This window comes from Chanos chanos, chromosome 1 (assembly GCF_902362185.1).
Source record: "Chanos chanos chromosome 1, fChaCha1.1, whole genome shotgun sequence".
Lineage (NCBI taxonomy): Eukaryota > Metazoa > Chordata > Actinopteri > Gonorynchiformes > Chanidae > Chanos > Chanos chanos.
The window spans coordinates 59,627,333-59,652,904 of record NC_044495.1 but is presented as its reverse complement, the minus strand read 5'-3'; the positions used below and the strand labels follow the sequence as shown (position 1 = coordinate 59,652,904).

The 25,572-nt window shown below is 39.4% G+C and overlaps 4 protein-coding genes across 20 annotated transcripts in view; 3 read left to right on the top strand and 1 right to left on the bottom strand.

The window, feature by feature from the left end:
- The window catches only part of LOC115805757 (tripartite motif-containing protein 16-like), a 117,100-nt gene that overhangs the window by 28,985 nt on the left and 62,543 nt on the right, over positions 1 to 25,572 (bottom strand). The window lies entirely within an intron of this gene.
- Positions 756 to 4,117, top strand: LOC115809266 (tripartite motif-containing protein 16-like). Of its 7 annotated transcripts, none has more exons than XM_030770873.1 (6): positions 756 to 1,331; positions 1,949 to 2,044; positions 2,270 to 2,503; positions 2,643 to 2,776; positions 3,271 to 3,356; positions 3,588 to 4,117. In XM_030770873.1, the coding sequence occupies exons 1-6, from the start codon at positions 756 to 758 to the stop codon at positions 4,115 to 4,117; spliced, it is 1,656 nt and encodes a 551-aa protein (XP_030626733.1). The 7 variants fall into 7 exon arrangements, with proteins under 7 accessions (XP_030626733.1, XP_030626756.1, XP_030626718.1 ...); XM_030770896.1 differs by having other exon boundaries at positions 2,643 to 2,778; positions 3,282 to 3,356; XM_030770858.1 differs by having other exon boundaries at positions 2,643 to 2,780; positions 3,245 to 3,356.
- LOC115816704 (tripartite motif-containing protein 16-like) lies at positions 7,058 to 14,454 on the top strand. The gene is made up of 6 exons (XM_030779773.1): positions 7,058 to 7,651; positions 11,620 to 11,715; positions 11,941 to 12,174; positions 12,317 to 12,476; positions 13,334 to 13,393; positions 13,925 to 14,454. Exons 1-6 carry the CDS (start codon positions 7,064 to 7,066, stop codon positions 14,452 to 14,454), a joined length of 1,668 nt encoding a protein of 555 aa, XP_030635633.1. The 5' UTR covers positions 7,058 to 7,063.
- On the top strand, positions 21,675 to 25,532 carry LOC115809195 (E3 ubiquitin/ISG15 ligase TRIM25-like). 11 transcript variants are annotated; one of them, XM_030770845.1, is made up of 7 exons: positions 21,675 to 22,262; positions 23,297 to 23,392; positions 23,618 to 23,851; positions 23,988 to 24,099; positions 24,604 to 24,614; positions 24,690 to 24,753; positions 25,003 to 25,532. In XM_030770845.1, the coding sequence occupies exons 1-7, from the start codon at positions 21,675 to 21,677 to the stop codon at positions 25,530 to 25,532; spliced, it is 1,635 nt and encodes a 544-aa protein (XP_030626705.1). The 11 variants fall into 11 exon arrangements, with proteins under 11 accessions (XP_030626705.1, XP_030626697.1, XP_030626674.1 ...); XM_030770837.1 differs by lacking the exon at positions 24,604 to 24,614 and adding an exon at positions 24,335 to 24,336 and having other exon boundaries at positions 23,988 to 24,147; positions 24,726 to 24,753; XM_030770814.1 differs by lacking the exon at positions 24,604 to 24,614 and having other exon boundaries at positions 23,988 to 24,123; positions 24,679 to 24,753.

The following is a 25,572-nucleotide window of genomic DNA, read 5'->3' as shown; positions in this document are numbered from 1 at the left end:
CTGGAGCGATTCCCTGAACAAAAACAACACAGTGAAGTGAAATCCATCTAACAATACAACAACCCCAAAACAAAAACACACGCACGCACACGCGCACACACACACACACACACACACACACACACCCCGAAAACTACAGTAAGATGTTAAATACTTTGATTCTGTTCCAAAAATAGTTCAGCTGACTGGAACAGTGATATGCCTCTTTAGTCATTCATTCTCGTTAATGATACCTGATGTTTGTTTTTTCTTCCAGTAACTATGTCTCACCTCAGTGCTTCTCACTGTCATGGTCCAGATATGGTGTAGTTCAGAGAGACAAAAGGAGGAGAGATGAAAAGAATTTATATTCATATATGTTCATATCTGACTCATAAGACTCATGAATCACAGTCCATACACAGACACAGAGCAGATATCATGTCTACAGCAGTACTTCACATCTCTGACAGAGTTAACACTCATATACATGCATCAAAATCCCTGTTACCACTTCAAAAAATAAATTGAAGAGAACTCAAAAAAGAAAAATTGTACACACTCTGTCTCTCTCTCTCTCTCTTTCTGTTAATTTCTCTGTTTCTCTTTCTCTTTGTTGTTATTACCCACTGTTGTGCAGCTTCTAAAATATCCATAACACATAGTTCCTGTTAAACAAGCAGAATCAGGGAGATTCCAGAGACACTGTGATGACCTTTCATTTAAAAAGACGCTAATGTCCAGGTCAGTAGCTCAGTGTCTCACTGTGTGCAGACATGGCAGAAGTTTCTCTGTCAGCTGAGGATCCACTTTGCTGTGCAGTCTGTCTGGATCTCCTGAAGGATCCAGTGACTATTCCCTGTGGACACAGTTACTGTATGAGCTGTATTAAGCGTTGCTGGGATCAGGATGATCAGAGAAGAGTCTACAGCTGCCCCCAGTGCAAAGAGACGTTCAGCCCAAGACCTGTTCTGAGGAAAAACATTATGCTGGCTGAACTGGCTGAGAAAAAGAGGAAGACACAACTAGAAGATATCTTTTGCGCTGGACCTGAAGATGTGGAGTGTGACATCTGCACTGGGAGAAAACTCAAAGCCATCAAATCCTGTCTGGTGTGTCTGGTGTCATTTTGTAAAACTCATCTCCAGCCTCACTATGAATCTCCTGCCTACAGGAGACACAAGCTTGTTGAAGCCTCCACACAACTACAGGACAGGATCTGCTCTCAACATGACAAAGTAGTAGAGATTTACTGTCGATCTGACCAAAAAATGATCTGTTATTTGTGTACAATGGATGAACACAAAGGCCATGATATAGTCTCAGCAGTAGCTGAAAGGACTAAGAAACAGGTAAGAGAGGAAACTAAAACACTCTAGTTCTGGTTAGTAAAACAAAACCGAGTTTATTGCACAAAGACACTGGGCATATTTGCCTGGAAATATCAGTTTTTTAGAGTAATGTGTCAAATAACTCTGATATGTTTAAACAAGACAGAGTCAGTGAATCAGAGAGTCAGTGAGTCAGTGAATCAGAGAGTCAGTGAGTCATTTGATCATAGATCCTGTTCTTTGTTATGCTGCTGCTCTTTCTCAGCTGCACCAGTATCAGAATTACACCTTTAATTTAATAAACTAATTTAATTAATTAGATTTCATATACTTTTAATTATTGGAATGCTTTAGTAATATTAAATAATACTCCCATTGTGTTTCCAGTTAACATTAAAAATCGTTCACATTGACTGCTGTAAATTTGAATACTGAACGTTGACACTTTCCCATTTCTCTTAATTTCCTTTTGATAAGCTTGTATTGTTCTTCTAAACACTTTGATCTATGGCTTTGTAATCTTTCCTCAAACTTAAATGAAACATTTTTTTGCATACTGTAGCCTTGTCATGATTAAATCAGAATAATTACTGAAAATGAGAAACCGTATCAGAGACAAGTTTGATGTTCGTTCACAGAGACAGTTGGGAAAGACCAAGAGAAAATCCCAGCAGAGAATCCAGGAGAGAGAGAAGGAGCTGCAGGAGCTGAAACAAACTGTGAAGTCTCTCAGGGTGAGTAGTCAGCAGAGGACAAGACAATACATAACTGCTGGAAGAACCATTTCAGTACTCAGTCAGAACTTTCCTTCAGTCAGTCAGTGAGGAGCCCAGAGCTGGGCCACTGTCCAATCCCACTGAGCTACACTGTGGAGAACAGGCTGTCTGGGCTTCCAGTAAGAGCTGAGTGAGAGTGCTGCTTCAAATGGACTCCCCTCCTCTCTGTGTGTCTCCTCACAGATCTCTGCACAGACAGCAGTGGAGGACAGTGAGAGGATCTTTACTGAGATGATTGAGTCCATTGAGAGAAGACAATCTGAGGTGATAGAACAGATCAGAGCTAAGGAGAAGACTGAATTGTTTATGGCTGAAGATCACATAAAGAAACTGGAGCAGGAGATTTCTGAGCTGAGGAAGAGAGACACTGAGCTGGAACAGCTTTCACACACAGAGGATCACATCCATTTCCTCCAGGTAACATCACTGACTCTCTCATCATCTACAGAGTGGAGTGTCCCTCACAATGGATCTGCTGTAGACTTATTCTCATTAGAGTTCTAGGAAAGTTTGTGTGTCCATGTCTTTCTTATGTGTGTGTGTTCATCTCTTGTAGAGTTTCCAGTCTCTCTCTGTTCATTCTGGACATAAAGAGTTACCCAGCATGATTGTCAATCCAGTCTTCTCTTTTGAGGATGTGAAAAAATCTGTCTCTGAAATGAAAAAGAGTCTGGAGGAATTCCTTACTGAGGAGAGACTCAAGAGACCAAAAGAAGGTATTTTATAAAAGTCATCATATGTTATCACATGAGGATAGAGGGAGAGAGAGAGGGAGAGAAAGAGAGAGAGATTCCACCTGTGGAAAAATCTCAGATTTATGGTATTACAAAATCATCATCATCAAATTTTACATCTCCATAGACATTTCTTCACCGAATTACTGAACACATTCCAGAATTCATTGTACTTCCATAATATTCTAATATAGCAGAATATAATATAATAATTTTATACAATATGTCACACAATATGTACCAAAACTATGTTCCATACATTAGGGAAACCTCATGAAAATTATGATCGAAGATACTGTTAAATTCAATAATTAAAATTCATTTCTTGTCATCTCCACAGTTCATTCATTCATTCATTCATTTTCTAAGCCGCTTTTCCTAATTAGGGTTGCAGGAGATGCTGGAGCCCATCTCAACTCTCCCTTGGCGGAAGACGGGGAGACACCATGTACAGGTGGCCAGTCTATCACAGATCTCCACAGATACTACCATTTTTCTATCTGCTGAGCCAAAGACCAGAGAGGAATTTTTACAGTGTGAGTGTACTGATATTATACAAACAGACACGCATACACACACACACGCATACACACACATACACAAAACATTAATATCTGCAGTAGATGTGAGAGAGTGACTGTTTAATGAGTCACAGTAAGGTTATGATCTCAAACCTGACATTCGTTCATGAGATAATGTCTGAGCGTGTACTGTAAGAACCTCTTAAATTTGACTGAAATTTCTGTTATTTATATCTCTCATACCAGATTTCTGTCAGCTTACACTGGATCCCAACACAGCACATAGAAACCTTTGTCTGTCCGACTGGAACAGAAAGGCAACATGGACACATACAGCTCAGTCATATCCTGATCATCCAGACAGATTTGATGAGTGTTGGCAGATTCTCTGTAGAGAGAGTTTGTCCGGACGCTGTTACTGGGAGGTTGAGTGGACTGGAATGGTTTCTATAGCAGTGTCATATAAAGGCATCAGCAGGAAAGGAGAAGGGAATGAATGTAAATTTGGACACAACAGTCAGTCCTGGAGTTTGGATTGTTTTCGCTCCAGTTACACTTTCAGACACAATAATAACGACACTGAGATCCTAATAAATCCCAGCTGTTCCAGAGTAGGAGTGTATTTGGACCACAGGGCAGGAACTCTGTCCTTCTACAGTGTCTCTGACACAATGACCCTCCTCCACAGAGTCCAGACCACATTCACTCAGCCCCTCTATGCAGGATTTTGGTCAGGCATTTGGAGTTCAGGATCCATTCAGATTTTAGATCTTTGAAGGGGTCTTTCATCCATCTCACTGTGATGACAATATTGTGGATGATTAGACTCACTCTATGAGAATATTGTTGGGCTGTGCTCTCAGTTAATGAACACAGACAAGTAGTGGCCAGATGAAAACCATCAACACTCTCACTTATCTATCCTTTTCACCATATGTCGTCATTGTACATAATTAGTGTCATGTATCAGAGTGTATCAGTACATTGTCAGTGTATATTATAAATGTCATGTATCAGAGTGTATCAGTACATTGTCAGTGTATATTATAAATGTCATGTATCAGAGTGTATCAGTACATTGTCAGTGTATATTACAAATGTCATGTATCAGAGTGTATCAGTACATTGTCAGTGTATATTATAAATGTCATGTGTCAGAGTGTGTCAGTACATTGTCAGTGTATATTATAAATGTCATGTGTCAGAGTGTGTCAGTACATTGTCAGTGTATCTTATAAATGTCATGTGTCAGAGTGTGTCAGTACATTGTCAGTGTATCTTATAAATGTCATGTGTCAGAGTGTGTCAGTACATTGTCAGTGTATATTATAAATGTCATGTATCAGAGTGTATCAGTACATTGTCAGTGTATATTATAAATGTCATGTATCAGAGTGTGTCAGTACATTGACACATGACATTTATAATATACACTGACAATGTACTGACACACTCTGACACATGACATTTATAATATACACTGACAGAGTGTGTCAGTACATTGTCAGTGTATATTATAAATGTCATGTAGCAGAGTGTATCAGTACATTGTCAGTGTATATTATAAATGTCATGTGTCAGAGTGTGTCAGTACATTGTCAGTGTATCTTACACTCTGACACATGACATTTATAATATACACTGACAATGTACTGATACACTCTGACACATGACATTTATATCAGTACATTGTCAGTATATCTTATAAATGTCATGTGTCAGAGTGTATCAGTACATTGTCAGTGTATATTATAAATGTCATGTGTCAGAATGTATCAGTACATTGTGAATTATGGTTGAGGGACAGGACACTAGTCTGTCTCTCCATTTTCTTCGGTTATAAACACTAATCCACCAGACCACACAGTACTGTTGTTGTGTTTGTTTATGTTTGACTTTATTAATAAATATTTCCCAGTTTAATTCTGTATTGTGTAGAAGAGTGAAGTGAATGTTGAAATAATCTAACTCAACTATGTGTATAATGGAGAGGTGAATGTTGAAATGATCTGCGTCTGTTATATGTGTAAATATTATATTATATTACATTATATATAAAACTGATAAGTGTTTCTTTCAGAGATTTTAGTCTAAAAACTACACTTTCACTCGAAAACACAATACATCCATGTAAAGAATAGTTGTGTGCTCACACACACACACACACACACACACACGCACACGCCTGTGGCATTCTTGAAATGATACTCTTAGAAGCAGATCATTTTCTTTTTGAAAATATCATTAATGCAGTTCAGCATCCATGCATCTCTTTTTTTAACGAATATTTTGTTTTAATGTCTTTCAAAATGTAACCACTAAGTAATCGTCTGCTCCTGGGACTAAACCCATTCTGCTTCTTGCAGTTCTACCAAGCGTATTATGTGCATAGAGCCCCTGACCCACATAAATCCAGAATGTATATGTTTTTTCCTCTTGTGTTCAGTGGTTTGAAGGAATTTTCCCACACATTCAACTCTGCCACAGGAGCTGAAAATATTAATATGTTAGTTCCAGGTTTGTCCAGTTGGGGGCACTGTGGCAGTGTTCTGGTAGCTGCATTGTAATATTTTTGTCATGTCTGCCCCAGTGTCTGTCTTTAATTTGACTGTTGTCTTGTTCATAGTAAACGTCACATATCAACATGTGACCAGAATCATTCAGTGTTGGTGCTGACACTGGGAATAAAGCCCCTTTCTCATCTGACACAGCAGTTTGCTCTTACACTTTTCATTTTTGCCCTTTATCTAAAAATATACCATTTTGTTATTTTTGTCACTAATCTCTTCATTCAGGTTGGACAGAGTTCACTGTATGGGCATGTCTGCAGTGAGTGCAATTTCCCTGATTTGAGTCACACTAGTGTTTTGTTTGCCCTCACTGGTCTCATTTACTCATTATATTTTATTTAGTCGTTCTTGCAGACACATTTATCCAAAATGACACGCAAAGGGGCATAGAAAATAGGCGTCAGTCAACACTACATCATGTAATAGATTCAAATCAATACCACTTCACAACATCTCATTTTGTTACATGTCCTGCACTGAGCACCTGTCAAGGGGGATGCAAGATTAGGAAATTTTGGGTGCAAACCAGCAAGTTCAAACTTAGCTCAAACCTAGACAAAGTGAGTCAAAAAAGGTTGAAATCCCCTGCTCTACGCAAGGAATTATTTTCTACCTAATCGCTCTCCGTATTCAGTTTGAGGTCAATCCGGAAGTGCAGTGAAGTTTTTCGTCTGGGAGACATCAAATGGTTCCGCTGTGCTAACCATCAGAGGGTATTTCCACAGTCCTGACACAATGCCGTCACACTTTGCGGGTTCAGTTCAAAGGTTAAATAAACTAGTCAAGTTTAAAAACTAACCACTTAATGCCTGAGGGCTGTCCTCAGGAAAAAAAAATATTAAAATCAGAACTCGCCCACTCCCTCGCTCCCTGTCTCTCGTCCCTCTGTCCGTCCTCAATCTTTTCAACTTTTCAGACTTTCTTTTGTGTCGTTTGTTTTGTGTTCTTCTTCTATGTTTACAATTCCTGTCTTGAGCACAGTGAAATTACTGACTCGGATATGTCTTCAGACTTACTGTCTCTGTGGTGCACATACACAACACCTGATTAACATGTGGGTTCAGGGAGCCACTCCCACCTGTCTATGTGGACTGCAGGTACAACAAAACCAGAATTATTCCTCTGCCGCTCATTGCCAATCTGTGCAGTAAAATGGCGAAGGCTTCTTTATCAGTTCAGGATCCACTTGTCTGTTCAATCTGTCTGGATTTATTTAAGTTTCCAGTGACTATTCCCTGTGGACACAGTTACTGTATGAGCTGTATTGAGGGCTTCTGGGATCAGGATGATCAGAGAGGAGTCTACAGCTGCCCCCAGTGTAGACAGACCTTCACCCCAAGACCTGTTCTCAGTAAGAATACCACACTGGCTGAACTGGCTGAGAGACTGAGGAAGATACGACTCCAAGCTGCTCATCGTGCTGTCTGTTATGCTGGACCTGGAGATGTGGAGTGTGACATCTGCACTAGAAGAAAACTCAAAGCCGTCAAATCCTGTCTGGTGTGTCTGGTGTCATTTTGTGAAACTCACCTTCAGCCTCACTATGAATCTACTGCCTTTGAGAAACATAAACTGATCGAAGCCTCCACACACCTAAAGGACAGGATCTGCTCTCAACATGACAAATTAAGGGAGATTTACTGTCGCACTGACCAAAAAATGATCTGCTATTTGTGTACAACGGATGAACACAAAGGCCATGATACAGTCTCAGCAGCCACTGAAAGGACTGAGAAACAGGTAAGAGAAGAAACTAAAATACTCTAGTTCTGGTTAGAGAAGGATCAATTCAGTTCTACTGTTGAGCGTCAGAGGTGGATAGAGCAAGCAAAAACTGTACTCAAGTAAAAGTATTGTTACTTTACAAAAATAATGACCTAAGTAGAAGTAAAAGTACTCATCAAAATAACGACTTGAGTATGAGTAAAATAGAATCTCATACAATGACTACTCAGGTAGTGAGTAACTTCATATGATGATTTATTACATCTATGATGTATTACATTCAAATGTATCAGAATATCAGTGGTGCCCAGAGTAAAATTTTAAAGATGCTCTACTGAAATATAAGCAGTACAAAAGACATTCATTACAAACGTATCCAACGTTGGCAACACCTTATCTTTCAGTGATTTTCTCTGTAACTTTACATTTGTTTTAAAAAGGTATCCATGTGTGCAGAGTTGTAGCTAAGAATTCAGTGCCCCCATACTCCATTACAAAATGGTGGGTTGTGGCTAACAACGTTCTTTGCGTTTATTTCATAACACGAAGCAACCAGTAAGAAGTTCTCTCTGCTGTTGTTTATTTGGGGACGTTAGAATATGAAACGGAGAATGTTGCTACTACTCTGTCACAAGAGACAGAGACCACAGTTAGAGAGTTTACTGAAAGTTTGATGCAGCGTCCGAAATCTCTTTTCCATCGGTGAAACGAGCACGCTTCTCTGTTTCATGAAGCTCCGCAAGCTCATGCTTGCTCCCTCCATGCTCTCTCTCTAGCTCATAATGCTAGCGTGTGTGATGTGTATAAATACTGTATACCAGTGGAGGGGTGTGGTTTATTTAAAACAATGAGCCAAACATTTTAGGGCTGCGGCGGGGAAAAAGGAAAAAAACAAAACAAAACAAAAAAAACACGATGCCGCGAGCAAGAGTCAGGCACGAGCGCTATGCTAGCTAGCACCCAAAAAGTACTATGCCCATCAAGTCATTCACTGCTACTGCGGTGGTAAATGCATAAATGCATTGGGAAATTATTTTTTCCATTGGACTGGGTCTATCGCCATACAGTTTTATTTTCGTTAATGAGAAGGCAGTTATAGGTTATCTAATGTGCAATCAATATTTCTGTCATTCAAATTCAATAAAACTCATTGTGTATACTATAGTCTAGTTTGTCGATTTCTTTTGCCGCAGTAATGGTTCTTTTTTTCCTTTTGGAGGTTTTTAAAAGGTCTTAAAAGTCATTAAATTTGTACTTCAAAATGTGCAGCTATCCTGGTTAGTCGTAAACAACAGCTCTTAGCTGCTATACCGTCGGCCGGCTTACGTCACTTCAGCGTTCCTACAGGCGGTGCGAAAGCAAACAGAAAAAAGGCCCTAGAACGAATGTAGTTCTAGGATAAGCTACACAGGGGGTAGTTCCTATCGAATTAGACCCTAGAAATGTTCGGTGCGAAAGCGCCTATAGTCATCAACGTAGTCAGCGTCATAAAAACTGTGCACGTGTGCATAAAAATAATTCAATAAATTAACTAAAAGTAGCGAGAAAAGTGTAGGCTAGTCTAATGTAACGGAGTATAAGTTCGTTTTTTAAAATCATACTCGAGTAAGAGTGAAAAGTATTGTGCATTAAAACTACTCCTACAAGTACAATTTATTTGAAAAAGTTACTTAAGTACATGTAACGGAGTAAACATAACGCGTTACTACCCAACTCTGTATATCTGACACTTACGAAAGATATTTAACACTGAAAACTCCTTCAGCGCTCCACAGACTTTAAAAAGCAACCACTTCAAATATTTTCTTGTTAAATATTGGTTCATGTCATAAGAACTGACTGAGTGATTTAACAGTGATTCCAAAGTGATAAAAAGAACAGCCAACACCTATCACCTCCAAAGCACGAAGACTGTATAAACTTAATTTGTACTATTTAGAGCAATATTAGAACATTTATTACACATACTGTAGCATATATTGAATGAGCCATGCTGAAGTGACTATTTCATTTATAGTTTATTAAGGGAAAATATCGTATCGTATCATATTTTCAGGTGTTTCAGAATTAGTTCTTTGTGTTTATGCTGCTTCATCAATTTGTTGTGCTGCCACTGGACATCAGTCTAATCCATCTAATTTGAACAGGACATTCAGTACAATGTAGACATGCCACCAACATTCCTATAAGTGGCACATTAACATACAGACATTACAGTCCAAGAGTCCTGTTGACAGGAATGGACATTTTCATTCTGGTAACCACCTCAGCCATTTTAATTGTTCTGATTATCGGACTAATGTGATATCTCTGTGTATTGCAAAAAGACACTGTGTATATTTCCTTGTATATATATATATATATATATATATATAGTTATGTGTAAGGATGGGACGATATAGTTATCTCCTGATTCGGTTCGACATGCGATATACGGTTCGTGATTCGATATCACAGCGATTTGATAGAGCCTGATAAAAGTTCGGTAACAAAGTATGAATATTCAGGACTGATAGGCCTGTTTAATTTTTAGCCATGCAAAATACAGAATAAATTCTCATTTGAATAAAGTTCTCTACTAGGCAATACATAAAGAGATCAAAGTAACAACAGAAATTCTCATAAAGATCAGAAATACAACAAAAATTGTTATTTTGACATTGATAGTAACGTTACGATTAGTTGAAATAAAGCTTAGTTTTTAAATGATGCGTTAGACAACAAGACAACACACTTCCATTATCGCTTTCATCCTTCAGGCATCTTAATCTACGATTTTCGATCAACGACACATGTTGGTTTTCGCGCTACACCAGTTAGGCCTATCAGGATAAGAATGTACTCGTTTATAAAATCCATTCACATTAATTAAATAAGAGTCTCAGTTGTAGCCAGAAGTTGAGAATCGTAGCCAAAGAAACTTTAATTTCAAGAGGTGGCAGGGTATACATTATGAACAGAAACAGTTTCTTTGCATAAAGGGTTACCATAAATCCCTTCACGTTTTCGTTGTTCAGTCATTTTATACAGCAATTTTCGATGACACAGGTGCGCAGCTTATTTAATGCGTTATTTTGACACGTCACGATTAGATGAATAATGCTTAGTTTTTAAATGATGCATAAGACAACAAGATATCATAAGTCCATTATAGCTTTTATTGTTAGGGCAGTTTAGTGACACATGTTCCTATGTAATGGGTTCGCAACGATACTACAAAACTCGCTCCGTCACATATATTCAGGAGAAGAATGTACTCGTTTATAAAGTCCATGCACATTAAGTAAATAAGAGTTTCAGGTGTAGACAGAAGTTGAGAATCGTAGCCAAAGAAACTTTCATTTCTAGAGGGTGCGATACAATACAAAGTAGCAAACACAAATAAAAGTTGGGTACAACACAAAAAGTAGCAAATATGACGATATCATTTTCATACTTATAAAATGGATCGTGATATTTTTGGATTGCGATATACAGAATTTCAATTTCTTGTTCCATCCCTAGTTATGTGTCAAATGGCTCCGACGTGTTCGAACAAGCCAGACTCAGTGAGTGAGTCAGTGAGTCATTTGGTCATATATCCTGTTTTCTGATGTGCCGCTGCTCTTTCTCTGCTGCACTAGTATCAGAACTACACTTTTAAATAATTATATTTGATTAATTTATTTAGATAATATTCTTTTACTTAATGGAATGATTTAGTGATGATAGTCAATACTCTCAAGCCAAAACAAAAGGTACTGTGTTTCCATTTTTTATAGAAATAATTAATATTGATTGCTGTAAATTTAAATACTAAACATTCAAATTTTTCCTTTTCTCTTAATTTCTTTTTGATAAACTTGCATTTCTTTTGATCTACTGCTTTATAATCTTTCCTCAAGCTTTATTTAAATCAATACTTTCTGGCCCTGTCATGTTTAAGCCATTAATTACTGAAAATAAGAAACAGTATCAGAGACAAGTCTGATATTTGTTCACAGAGACAGTTGGGAAAGACCAAGAGAAAACTCCTGCAGAGAATCCAGGAGAGAGAGAAGGAGCTACAGGAGCTGAAACAGGCTGTGAAGTCTCTCAGGGTGAGTAGTCAGCAGAGGACAAGATAACACTTAACTGCTGGAAGAACCATTTCAGTACTCAGTCAGAACTTTCCTTCAGTCAATCAGTCAAGAGCCCAGTGCTGGGCCACTGTCCAATCCCAGTAAGCTACACTATGGAGAGCAGGCTGTCTGGGTTTCCAGTAAGAGCTGAGTGAGAGTGCTGCTTCAAATGGACTCCCCTCCTCTCTGTGTGTCTCCTCACAGATCTCTGCACAGACAGCAGTGGAGGACAGTGAGAGGATCTTTACTGAGATGATCCACTCCATTGAGAGAAAGTGCTCTGAGGTGATAGAACAGGTCAGAGCTCAGGAGAAGACTGAAGTGAGACTGACTGAAGATCACATAAAGAAACTGGAGCAGGAGATTGCTGAGCTGAGGAAGAGAGACACTGAGCTGGAGCAGCTTTCACACACAGAGGATTGCATCCAGTTCCTCCAGGTAACATCACTGATCATCTACAGAGTGGGGTGTCCCTCACAATGGATCTTCTCTGGACTTATTCTCAGTAAAGTGTATTAGAGATCTAGAAAAGTTTGTGTGTTCATGTATGTGTTCTGTGTGTTTGTTTATCTCTCTGTAGAGTTTCCAGTCTCTCTCTGTTCATCCTGAATATAAAGGGTTACCCAGCATGACTGTCAATCCAGACTTCAGTTTTGAGGATGTGAGGAAAACTGTCGCTGAAATGAAGAAGAGACTAGAAGAATTCTTCAGTGAAGAAGCTATCAAGATTTCAGAAAAAGGTTGAAAAATATTTTATAAAATATTAGTACTAAAATCAGACTTTGTCAGATCTCAGAGAGAGAGAGAGAGAGAGAGAGAGAGTATGTGAACTTGTAGGAATGAAAAAAATCGTCAGGAGATAAGATTATTCATCATTATAATACAGACTCTCCCCAACTTATTACCATCTATACACGCGACAAAAAAAAAACTGTATACATTTTAGAAAGTAAAGAAAAAAATATATGTAAATATAAAAATTCGGCTTGGTCGTGTGTCCGCCAGTGTATATAATGCCGCACACTGATACAGGTTTGATGAAGTTACCGACGCGGAGGCGGAGTAACACAATACGCGCTTAGTCCGGTTTAGCCCAGAGTGCATTTAGTGCGGTATACAAGTGCCTTCAATAAATGTTAAAGTCAAGTCTCTGGATATTCATTACATATGTCAAATCTTCCTGTCACATGAAACTACATCAGCCAGTGCTAACGGCTGCATGTGTATGATAGTGATAGATATCCCAGCATTGTGTACATCGCGGCATCTCTCTCAGCTCTCGCTCTCAGCTGCCATTCGTATACAACTTCTACATGCCACGCTAACATACATCCAACTACGTCTATTTCGCGATTCGACCGGTCAGTCAGAATGGAATTCGGACATATGTTGGGGAATGGCTGTAATCTCCTCAATCATCAGCCACATATTGCATTTGCACAGACATTTCTGCGCTAAACTAACCATCTGCAAAACAGTCAACAATTTAACATGACACAAAGAAAACTCTGCTCGACGCATTTAAGAAAGCTGTCGGAAATTATGGTCAAATGCATGGTTCTATATTGTACTTAAGATTAACACCAAATCTCCACAGCTACAACAGACCAGCTTTTCTTATCTACTGAACCCAAGACCAGAGAGGACTTTTTACAATGTAAGTGTACTGATATCTCACATACAGCGCCCCCCCCCCCCCACTCACACACACACACACACACACACACACACACACACACGCACGCATAAACACATACACACATATAAACACACACACCCACACCCACACCCAGAGTTAAATGTCATGTATTGGATAAAAGCTTTTGATGACGAATGAATGGAGACAATGAGTTGACTGAAACACACATGTGAGATTATCCTGTCAAACACATCACAGGGCTCTGGGAAAGTGAAGGGTGAATGGTCACGTTTTACCAGTCAGTGACCAAAAAGTGGTGTCTCACTGAAAATAAGTTCTACTCTAATAATATTGTTTTATTAACAAACACTCAAACACTGACATTTACAGTAGATCTGAGTGTGTGAGTGTTTAATTAGTCAGAATCAGTCAGTCATCGTAAACCTGAAATACAATCAAGAGGAAACATCTAAATGTGTAATATGAGACATTTTTAGAACTGACTGAACATTGTTTCATTGCAATTTTATTTTTTAACACCTTTGCCAGATTCCTGTCAGCTCACACTGGATCCCAACACAGCACATAGAAAGCTTCGTCTGTCTGAGAGGAACAGAAAGGCAACAGGGACTAAAACTGCTCAGTCATATCCTGATCATCCAGGCAGATTTGAAGAGTGGATGCAGGTTCTATGTAGAGAGAGTTTGACTGGACGCTGTTACTGGGAGGTTGACTGGACTGGAATGGTTTTTATAGCAGTGTCATATAAAGGCATCAGCCGGAAAGGAAGAGGTAACGAGAGTGGGTTTGGAAACAACGATCAGTCCTGGAGTTTGGTCTGTTGTGGATCCAGTTACACTTTCAAACACGATAGTATTGAAACTGAAATCCCAATAGTTTCCCGTTGTCCCAGAATAGCAGTGTACCTGGATCACAAGGCAGCAACTCTGTCCTTCTACAGCATCTCTGACACAATGACCCTCCTCCACAGAGTCCAGACCACATTCACTCAGCCCCTCTACGCTGGATTTTGGATTAGTGCCTTAAGTTCAATTTCTCTTCAGGTTTTAGATCTTTAAAGTAGCGTTAATAAATCCAGCTATAATGACAGTGGATGGTCAAACTCACAGTATGAGTGTAGTGATAAGCTGTGTTCTCAGGTAATGGACACAGTAAAGACGTGGACAGATGAAAAACTAAATGGTCACTTGTTTGTCCATTCACCATATGTTTTCAGCGTATCTTAATGTCATATGTCAGAGTGTATCAGTAACAGTAATATCAGTAATTATGGTTGAGAGACAGGACACTACTCTTGTGCTGTGTGCTCTGTAGTTGTCCAGTTTGAACCAAGAGTAATCTGATGTGACCTAAAAACAAAAGAAATTTTAATCAAATCCAAAAAAGTTCTGATGTTACACTTTCAGATATTTTCTCTTTAATGTACTTTAGGGTTGAGGTCATCACCTAACTGTGACTCATTAAACACTGTCACACATATGCATGTATATGTCAGTATTTCTGTCTTTGTGTGTGTGTGTGTGTGTGTGTGTGTGTGTGTGTGGGGGGGGGGGGGGGGGGTATGGAAGCCAAAACATTAACATTATAGAATAATATTTCAGTATTGCGTCAGCTGTTCTGTTAATATTGTAATTAGTATGTTGAAACTGCTAATACATTGCTATTAATTTTTCATAGTGTGCATGCATGTGTGTCTCATTGATCCCAGTAGTACTTAATAAGTTTCAAGTTTATTTAGTGCCCAATATCACTGTTTACAGTCTCAAAGGGCTTTACAGGCCACAACAGTCAAATCAAAACAGGACGGCACCCCCTCACTTAATCCTAATGGCGGGCAAGAAAAAACTCCCCAAGAACCCAAAAGGGAAATGGGAAAATGGGAGAAATTAGTTCATAGAGTAACTGTGTCCACAGGGAATAGTCACTGGATCTCTCAGGAGATCCAGACAGACTGGACAGATGAAGGAGTCCTAGATGGAGAAAGGAGCTTCTGCCATTTCGTGATCCCAGCGGCCGAAATGCAACTTAGGTTTCGTTTTACTAGATGTCTATGCTGGAGAGCAGGGGTGCTTTTCAGCAGGGCTCACAGAGAAAGCAGGTGACAGAGAGATCAAGTGAAATCAGCCAGTCATTCAGTCCATTACTACATTGTTCCATTTGTCTTCATGATGAAGACAGGCTTGGGACCTAAGGTGATAACATCCAACTTTGTTTTAACGTACTCAGAGCCACAGCTATTTTTTTGGCATTATACATATTTGTAAGTTCATTCATTTCCTGTTGTCTTTCAGTGGAGCTCTGTGTAAACTACATGCCTAAATCCATCCAGAGAAACTGCAGAAACTCGGCAGATTCAGACAGACTGGACAGTTTAATGGGTCCTTGACAGATAAAGAATCATCTTTCACTTTACTGCACAGAAAGGTGTTGAGCAGTGGAAAAACTCTAAACTCTAACTCTAAACTCTGTCTAATTTTCTTTTCCAAGAGTTGAGAAGCACGGTTTGACCCTGAACCAACTGTTTTGTCCACAATGTCCTGTGCTAATGTTTAAACAATAATTTAGGTAGAGGTATGGGTTGATGACAGTATACATAAACCCACCCCAAGTCTTCTCCTTTGTTCCCGGTATTTGCTGGTCAATTCCAATTCTCTCTGTTCAGTTCCCGTTCTCTAAAGTCCCGTGCCTGTTTGTCAAATGGTAACTTTCTCTTTGGGATAACTTTTTGTACTGGTTCTAACCCTTCACCATATGCAGGTATGTTAGTAATATCTGCGTGTGTATTAATTGTGTGACAGTTTCTTGTGTTTAAGAGTGAGAAGACAGCACTACCCACTGTGTTAGCACTAGAAAGAGAGTACCTGTGTCTGGTTGGTCTTCAGGTCACTCAATAGCACCATCTAGTGGTGATAATATTTGTACCTGGATGTTGTTAATAAAGATAATTCTTCTCTGTCTAACTGTGAAGCGAATTTTGAAATTATTTACCTCAGCTCTGTGTTTAACTGTGAGGTGAGTGTTGAAATGATTTAGATCTGTTCATCATTAATGCATCCATGCATCTCCTTTTTCTAGAATTTTATTTTGTCTTAATGTTTTCCAAAAAGTGGCCCTGATACTCCATCGTAAGACCAACAATCAACTACAATTAAAATCAAATAACTTAAATAAACAGAATGTATTTTATGTCCTTTTGCGACATTACTTTTTTGCTGCTTATTCCATCCACGCACAGGAGAGGAGTGTTACCTAACGTTACCCGACTGTGCTTGCATCAAAATGCAGTTAAGGTCCTTTACAGTCTGTATGCTCATGAATGTGACTCCAGGTCTGACAGGCAGGCAGCAGGAATTGATTAAACCAGTGGTATTAGCTAGCCATCCCGTTAACATAATATTGCATTTTTGTATGATTACCACTGACATAATATATCACAAAAAACCCCCCCAAAACAGTCAAACATTTTTGTGGGACATTTCAAGCGCTCATGGGGGCCATCTGGTGGCCACGGGGGCCCTAGGCAGCTGCTTAGTTCGCTTATGTCTCGGGCTGGCACTGGTTCAACAAGAGGTTTGACTGTCAGTGTCAGTGTCAATCAGCTTCAAACTGCCAGTGATAGCGAATTAAATTTTAGGGTGGCACCCGGGATGGCCAATCAGATATTAGGGGTGTCCAGTGCCACCCCGGACACCCCTCTGGCTCCGCCACTGTCACTGACAAGAGCCCTTCATCCTTTCATTATTTTAAGCTAGGAAATGAAAATCACAATCCTCACATGTTTGCAGAATTTGGTTAATGGAAAAACTTTATTTGATTGATGAATATTACATATATTTCTGAAGGCAGCTTTTCCTAAATCTGCAGTTTCCCATTAATGTTCTCACCTGAGATTCTTCCCCATTCTCTTCCAACTAAAAATAACCCACATACACACGACAATTTTTTGACATGATCCCCAGTAATGAGCACATCTTCTGATACACAGGAAGATATATACATACAATAGATTAACTGGAATGAAAAATCTGTATAAATTTGATTTTACAGGGATAATTTTAAAACATTCACTAACAACATGTTGTTCTGTTAACTAATTTAAATGTATCAAGTTAGATAAACCAGTAGAGTTAAGAGTGTAGTCTGAGAATGAAAAGATCTGTTCATCATGTCAGGTTTTCTGTTAGTCCCGGAGTGGAGACACATGACTTTATTTAAATCATTAATATTTCAACCATTATATGGAATAATTAATGAATGTTAAATACTGATGATCTCTGAGAATGTGTTGCTCAGACACTTGACAATAAAGAGAGAAAAGTCACTCTGAGAAATACAAACAGTAGAAAGGTAATTTAGCACAGATTCCTGTATCTGCCCATGTCAAAAGTATAACGTTTGGAACAGATTAGCTGATCTGGAGTCAGTATTGTACTGGAAGCATCTTGAACATTCACAACAATATTTTCTCTTTACTCAAGATTACTAGTGCTTCAGGTATTAAACACTATGTCATTTCAAAGCTTGTGAGTCCGTGTCTGTGAGTGTTTAAACATAAACTTTTTTACTACACTGTAATAATACAACATTCTTATGATTCTGCATAGGTTTGTTTCGATTTCTCACACTAAATCAAGAATATTCATTCCACAGTCAGAAAGAGAAGAGTCGCACTGAAATATTACTAATAATCTCAAACATAAACATTGTTTCAGTTGAAAGCATATGATACACGTAAAATAAAATAAACCCAGTGCTGTGTAGTCTGGTGATAGTCATTGGATTAGTGTTTATAACAGAAGACAATGGAGAGTAAGAGTAGTGTCCTATCCCTCAACCATAGGGTTAAAAGAAAAAGTCACAATTCCGTTAGCCATATGTTGTTTTCTACTGCTTATCCATGCCAATCTGATAAAGACTCTTAAGCTCTCCAGCTCATCTGACTTTTCTCTCTCTCTGTCTCTCTGTCTCTCTGTCTCTCTCTATCTCTCTCCCTCTCTCTCTCTGTCTCTCTCTCAGTCACACACACACACACACACACTGAAGATCAACCTTGCAGTCACAATCTCCATTTCTGGAATGTATATAATTTTTTAAACACAGTTCTGAGATACTGCATGCAAACCAGTAACTGAACCACTTGAAAAAAAAATCAAACATAAAGGGGCAGAGTGAATGTGGTTAGGACTCTGTGGAGGAGGGTCATTGTGTCAGACTGAAGCAGGACAGAGTCCATGCCCTGTGATCCAGATACATTCCAATTCAAATGTTGTAAGAATCCTTTTTTTTTTTTTTAACAAAAGCAGTGTAATATAAAGATAGGTATTACAGAAAAAGACTTTGTTTTATGGGTGGAGACTTTGTTTTATTCTGATGCATAATTTACTTTATATTATAAGAGAGGGATCTGTTCCAGTCCAGTAATTTTACTGGGTTCGGGTAGTAAACAACTATCGAACCCTGAATAAATTCTGCATTTCAGTAAGTCAGTCCAGTACTGTCATTTGGTTACATGTCTCTTCTAGCCACAAAGCTAGGAAGCAGTCACATGGCCAGGGGCTGCATCTCCCATCATCCCGCGGTGCAGTGTTTTGGGGATAGTGGGTCGCCTTGAGGACTCTCAGGGCTGAGAGGGATGTGGGCAACATAAGAGTCAGTGCAGGCTGGGATTGATGTCTGTGATCAGTTTGACGTAATGAGAGGGGAAGAGACCCACGAATCCGTTCAGCTCACCCTTCCACCAATCAGGATCCTCCCAGCTCAGCACGTTCATGATCCGACCTTTCCTAGAAACTTCTGCCATGTCTCTACACAGACTGAAAAATTAAATTTCATTTCAATATGATTCTGTACAGTAAAGAGAATGTGTGGAATCTCACTGATTCTACCAGTCTGACAGGAAGTGATACATGAACGTGTTAAGAAATGCATGATAGTACATCAGTAAGATAAAGAGAGAGACACATAGATAGATAGTGGGACAGGGACTCTGTCAATGTAAAAGTGTTAAGTCTATCAGAGATGTGAAGTACTGCTGTAGACATGATATCTGTTCTGTGTTTGTATATGGACACAGATAAATGAGTCAGATATCACATATATGAATATGAATTCTCTGTCTTCCTTTTGTCTCTCTGAAGTACACTGTGCGCGTATCAGGACAGAAAGAAGGTAAGGAGTAGTTACTGAGAAAAAGAAAAGGACAACAGGTGTCATTAATGGAAATGAATAGCTAAACAGGAACATCCAGTAACCTAAATTCCAGTAACCTAAATTGCTTTTGGCACAGAATCAAAGTATTGCACACCTTACAGTACTGTTTTTGTATGTTTGTGTTTTTTTGCGTTTGTGTTTGTGTGTGTGTGTGTGTGTGTGTGTGTGTGTGTGTGCACGTGTGTGTGTGGTGTGTTTGTGTGTGTTAATGGGTGTGTAGATAGGGGGATTGGGTTTTTTCACTTCACCATGCTGTTGCTGTTCTGTTATTCCCCCCAGTTCAACACTGGTAAAATACACTGAACTCCAGACCCAGAAGCAGGCTTAATGTGAATCATGTGTTTATCCATGACACGTACACAGAAACAAAAAATTTAAGTTTAAAGATTTTTCTTTGTCTCGTTTATTGTAAAAAATTTACATATGGCCTCAGTTTGTTTGAAAAACACAAAACAATAATGGCAGAGGAAAATTTGTTCATAATACATGTTATAAAAGGACAAATCAGAGAGTGTTGAAAGGATGAGTCAGTCTTCATGGACTGTCACGTTGGTATTGATCTGGTCCACTGCCGTAGGGATGAGTAATTTTTTTAAAGTGATTTTGTTCAGCGCACAGGGACCTTAAATCTGCAGCCTGAGGGAAGCCGCTGAAAGGTGTAGTGGAGAGGATGAGGTAGGTCCTCCAGGATTGTATTGGAGGTCACACTGACTGAGCGGAGGTGAGAGAGTTGGTTTTGCTTTCACATGGAAATCTTACTACTCCTGTTAAGAGTTTTGTCCAGACATGTTTTGATTTTTGCTCTGAGATTTCCATTGAAGATGAGAACACTTTCCACCAGGGACTGCCTGTAATTTTCTTGGATATTTACCTGTTGTTGACCTCCTGTGTACTGACTCTCTTGGATTTGTTTGCTGGATATCTCTGCTTACTGGTTTTGACCTCTGCCTGGAACTGTTTTCTGTTTTCGCCTGATTCACCTTGGATTTGTCTGCCTTGATTTTCCGAGTAAAAGAAACACTTTCCGAAGTCCTCATGCCTCAGTCTCTGCATTTGGGTCTGACACACAGTTTGTAGCACAAGGGTGAGGCTCTGGGTCTCCAAACTGGAGTCCCGGGTTCAATTCCCAGGTCAGCTGTTACATTGAAATATAATCTCAAAAGCGTCTGTGTTCACAGATGTTCATAGACTGTGTGAAGCCTCTGTCTTGACCTCCCTGTCTCCTGCCCAGAATCACAGATTCATCTGTGAGTAAATCACAGAACAAAAACGGCAGAGTGAAGTGAAATAACCCATCTAATTGTAGGATAGCCCAACACACACACACATTCACAAAAAACTACAATACTTTGATTCTGTGCCAAAAATAATTTAGGTCTCTGGAATGGTGATGTTCCTGTTTAGCTATTAATTCCCATTAATGACATCTGTTTTCTTTTTTCCAGTAGCTATGTCTTTCCTCCGGGCTTCTCTCTGTCCTGATACTAGCGCCGTGTAGTTCAAACAGAGAGAAAAAGAGTTTATATTCATATATATTCAGATCTGACTCATAAGACTCATGAATCACAGTCCGTACACAGACACAGCACAGATATCATGTCTACAGCAGTACTTCACATCTCTGACAGAGTTAACACTCATATACATGCATCAAAATCCCTGTTACCACTTCAAAAATAACGTAATAACAAAAAAGAAAAACTGTACACACTCTCTCTCTCTCTCTCTCTCTCTCCCTCTTTCTGTTCATTCCACTCTTTGTCTTTCTCTTTATTTTTATGACTTATGGTTGTGCAGTTTCTAAAATATCCATAAGCTGTCAAATCCTGTCTGGTGTGTCGGGCCACATTCTGTGAAACTCACCCCCAGCCTCTCCATGAATGTACTGCCTACAAGAAACACTCTCTCTCCTTACCTTGCTGACGAACCTTCTAACACATCTCTACCACACTTCCTGTTAAACTGGTTGAATCAGGAGAATTCTGTGTGTACGTTGCACTGCACCAAGTTTTACTGAAACGAAGCCTAATTTCTGAGTCAGTTGTTCACCATCCATCTGTATATAGACATGGCAGAGGTTTCTCTGACAACTGAGGATCCACTTTGCTGTCCAGTCTGTCTGGAGCTCCTGAAGGATCCAGTGACTATTCCCTGTGGACACAGTTACTGTATGAACTGTATTAGGTACTACTGGGATCAGGATGATCAGAGAAGAGTCTACAGCTGCCCCCAGTGTAGACAGAATTTCACCCCAAGACCTGTCCTCAATAAGAACACAACACTGGCTGAACTGGTCGAGAAAAAGAGGAAGATACGACTGCAAGCTGCTCATCATGCTGTCTGTTATGCTGGACCTGGAGATGTGGAGTGTGACATCTGCACTGGGAGAAAACTCAAAGCTGTCAAATCTTGTCTGGTGTGTCTTGTGTCATTTTGCGAAACTCACCTTCAGCCTCACTATGAATCTCCTGCTTACGAGAAACACAAGCTGGTCGAAGCTTCCTCGCGACTTCAGGACAGGATCTGCTCACAACATGACAAACTAATGGAAATTTACTGTCACACTGACCAAAAAATGATCTGTTATTTGTGTACAATGGATGAACACAAAGGTCATGATACAGTCTCAGCAGCAGCTGAAAGGACTGAGAAACAGGTAAGAGAAGAAACTAAAATACGCTAGGTCTGTTTCCAATAAGACTAGTCTAGCTCTGCTTGTAAATGTCTTTGATATTCATACTAAAATCCTAATTTTTATCTCTGGAAAGTAAAAAAAAACAAAACCAAAAAAAAAAAAAACTGTTAACTGTTAGATATTTTAAGCTTAAGTGAGTCAGTGATTCAGAGATTCACTGATTCACTTAAACCTGAAACCACATTCATGTCACAGTAACACCCATCATCACCACAGCACTAAAACTAAATAAGCTTAATTAACGTTTTTTGGGGCACATAAAAATGTTTATTTCACATATTGTAGCCAATGCAGAATGAGCTATATTATTGTCGTGGCTATTTGATCTATGAGTTCTTCACCAGGAGTTATATCAATATGTTCAGGTGTCTGGCAATTAGACGTCTGTAGTGAAGAGGAGAGCTCACTGTTTACTGAGAGTCTCATTAGCGTCTCACTAATGTCTCATGACTGTCTCATGCATTCACACTGCTTCTCACATTTATTTGCCACTGCGACTGGACTTCAATCCAATTGACCTAAGTTGAGCAGGACATTCAGTAAAATGTTGTGAATTTGCCGGCAGTCCTGTAACTGGAGCATTACTCGTACTGGCATTGAATTACAAAAGCTGCTGTGAGGGCTGACTGTAGGAGAGAAACAGAAAACAAAACAAACAAAACAAAAACAAGCAAAGAAAAAAGAATCATGCTAGAAATCACCAATTAAAAAGAACAACTCAGGTGTGACTGTGATAGTGAAACCGATGTGTTAATTCTATGCTTGTGCGTGGAATGTTTATTTGCATATAAACTGGATGTACTTCCTGGAGATAAATGACGTGTCAAATAACCCCAGTGTTGTGTTTGAACAAGTGAGACTGCTCCATATCCTCCACTTCTTCTTCTTTTTTAAAGTGGATATTCATTTAGATACTGTGTCCCTTTTTCTTTAAAACAGAGACATTACTGCTAATGAGAAACAGTATGAGAGTCAAGTGTCTTGTTTGTTAACAGAAACAGCTCAGAGAGGCCCAGATAAAATCCCAGGAGAGAGTCCAGGAGAGAGAGAAGGAGCTGCAGGAGCTGAAACAGACTGTGACGTCTCTCAGGGTGAGTAGTCAGTACAAGACAAGATAACAATTAGCTGCTGGAAGAACCATTTCAGTACTCAGTCAGAACTTTCCTTCAGTCAGTCAGTGAGGAGCCCAGTGCTGGGCCACTGTCCAATCCCACTGAGCTACACTGCGGAGAACAGGCTGTCTGGGCTTCCAGTAAGAGCTGAGTGAGAGTGCTGCTTCAAATGGACTCCCCTCCTCTCTGTGTGTCTCCTCACAGATCTCTGCACAGACAGCAGTGGAGGACAGTGAGAGGATCTTTACTGAGATGATTGACTTCATTGTGAGAAAGTGCTCTGAGGTGACAGAACAGATCAGAGCGAAGGAGAAGACTGAAGTGAGTCTGGCTGAAGATCACATGAAGAAAGTGGAGCAGGAGATTGCTGAGCTGAGGAAGAGAGAAACTGAGCTGGAACAGCTTTCACACACAGAGGATCACATCCATTTCCTCCAGGTAACATCACTGACTCTCTCATCATCTACAGAGTGCAGTGTCCCTCACAATGGATCTGCTCTGAACTTATTCTCTTTAAAGAGTATTACAGCTCTAGGAAATATCTCTCTTATGTGTGTGTGTTCATCTCTTGTAGAGTTTCCAGTCTCTCTCTGTTCAGTTCAATTATAAATACTTATCCAGCATGACTGTCAATCCAGTCTTCTCTTTTGAGGATGTGAAAAAATCTGTCTCTGAAATGAAAAAGAGTCTGGAGGAATTCCTTACTGAGGAGAGACTCAAGATACCAAAAGAAGGTATTTTATAAAAGTCATCATATGTTATCACATGAGGATAGAGAGAGAGAGAGAGAGAGAGAGAGAGAAGGAGAGAGATTCCACCTGTGGAAAAGTCTAAGATTTATGGTAAAAAGTCATCATATGTTATCACATGAAGATTTATCGTTTTACAAAATCATCATCATCAAATTTTACATCTCCATAGACGTTTCTTCACCGAATTAATGAACACTTTCCAGAATGCATTGTACTTCCATAATAGTCTAATATGGCATAATATAATATAATAATTTTATGAAATCTTTAACACAAACAAATCTCTGTTCCATACATTAGGGAAACCTCATGAAAATTATGATCGCAGATACTGTTAAATTCAATTCTTAAAATTCATTTCTTGTCATCTCCACAGTTCATTCATTCATTCATTCATTCATTCACTCATTCATTTTCTAATCTGCTTTTCCTAATTAGGGTTGCAGGAGGTGCTGGAGCCCATCTCAACTCTCCCTTGGCGGAAGATAGGGAGACGCCATGGACAGGTGGCCAGTCTATCGCAGATCTCCACGGATACTGCGATTTTTCTGTCTGCTGAGCCAAAGACCAGAGAGGAATTTTTACAGTGTAGGTGTACTGATATTACACACACACGCACATGCACACACACACAAACAGACACGCATACACACACACGCATACACACACACACAAAACATTAATATCTGCAGTAGATGTGAGAGAGTGACTGTTTAATGAGTCACAGTAAGGTTATGATCTCAAACCTGACATTCATTCATGAGATAATGTCTGTGTGTAGTGTAAGAACTTCTTAAATTTGACTGAAATTTCTGTTATTTATATCTCTCATACCAGATTTCTGTCAGCTTACACTGGATCTCAACACAGCACATAGAAACCTTTGTCTGTCTGACTGGAGCAGAAAGGCAATATGGACACATACAGCTCAGTCATATCCTGATCATCCAGACAGATTTGATGAGTGTTGGCAGATTCTCTGTAGAGAGAGTTTGTCCAGATGCTGTTACTGGGAGGTTGAGTGGACTGGAATGGTTTCTATAGCAGTGTCATATAAAGGCATCAGCAGGAAAGGAGAAGGGAATGAGTGTAAATTTGGACACAACGATCAGTCCTGGAGTTTGGACTGTTCTCGCTCCAGTTACACTTTCAGACACATTAATAACGACACTGAAATCCCAATAAATCCCAGCTGTTCCAGAGTAGGAGTGTATCTGGACCACAGGGCAGGAACTCTGTCCTTCTACAGCGTCTCTGACACAATGACCCTCCTCCACAGAGTCCAGACCACATTCACTCAGCCCCTCTATGCTGGATTTTGGTCAGGCATTTGGAGTTTTGGATCCATTCAGATTTTAGATCTTTGAAGGGGTCTTTCATCCATCTCACTGTGATGACAATATTGTG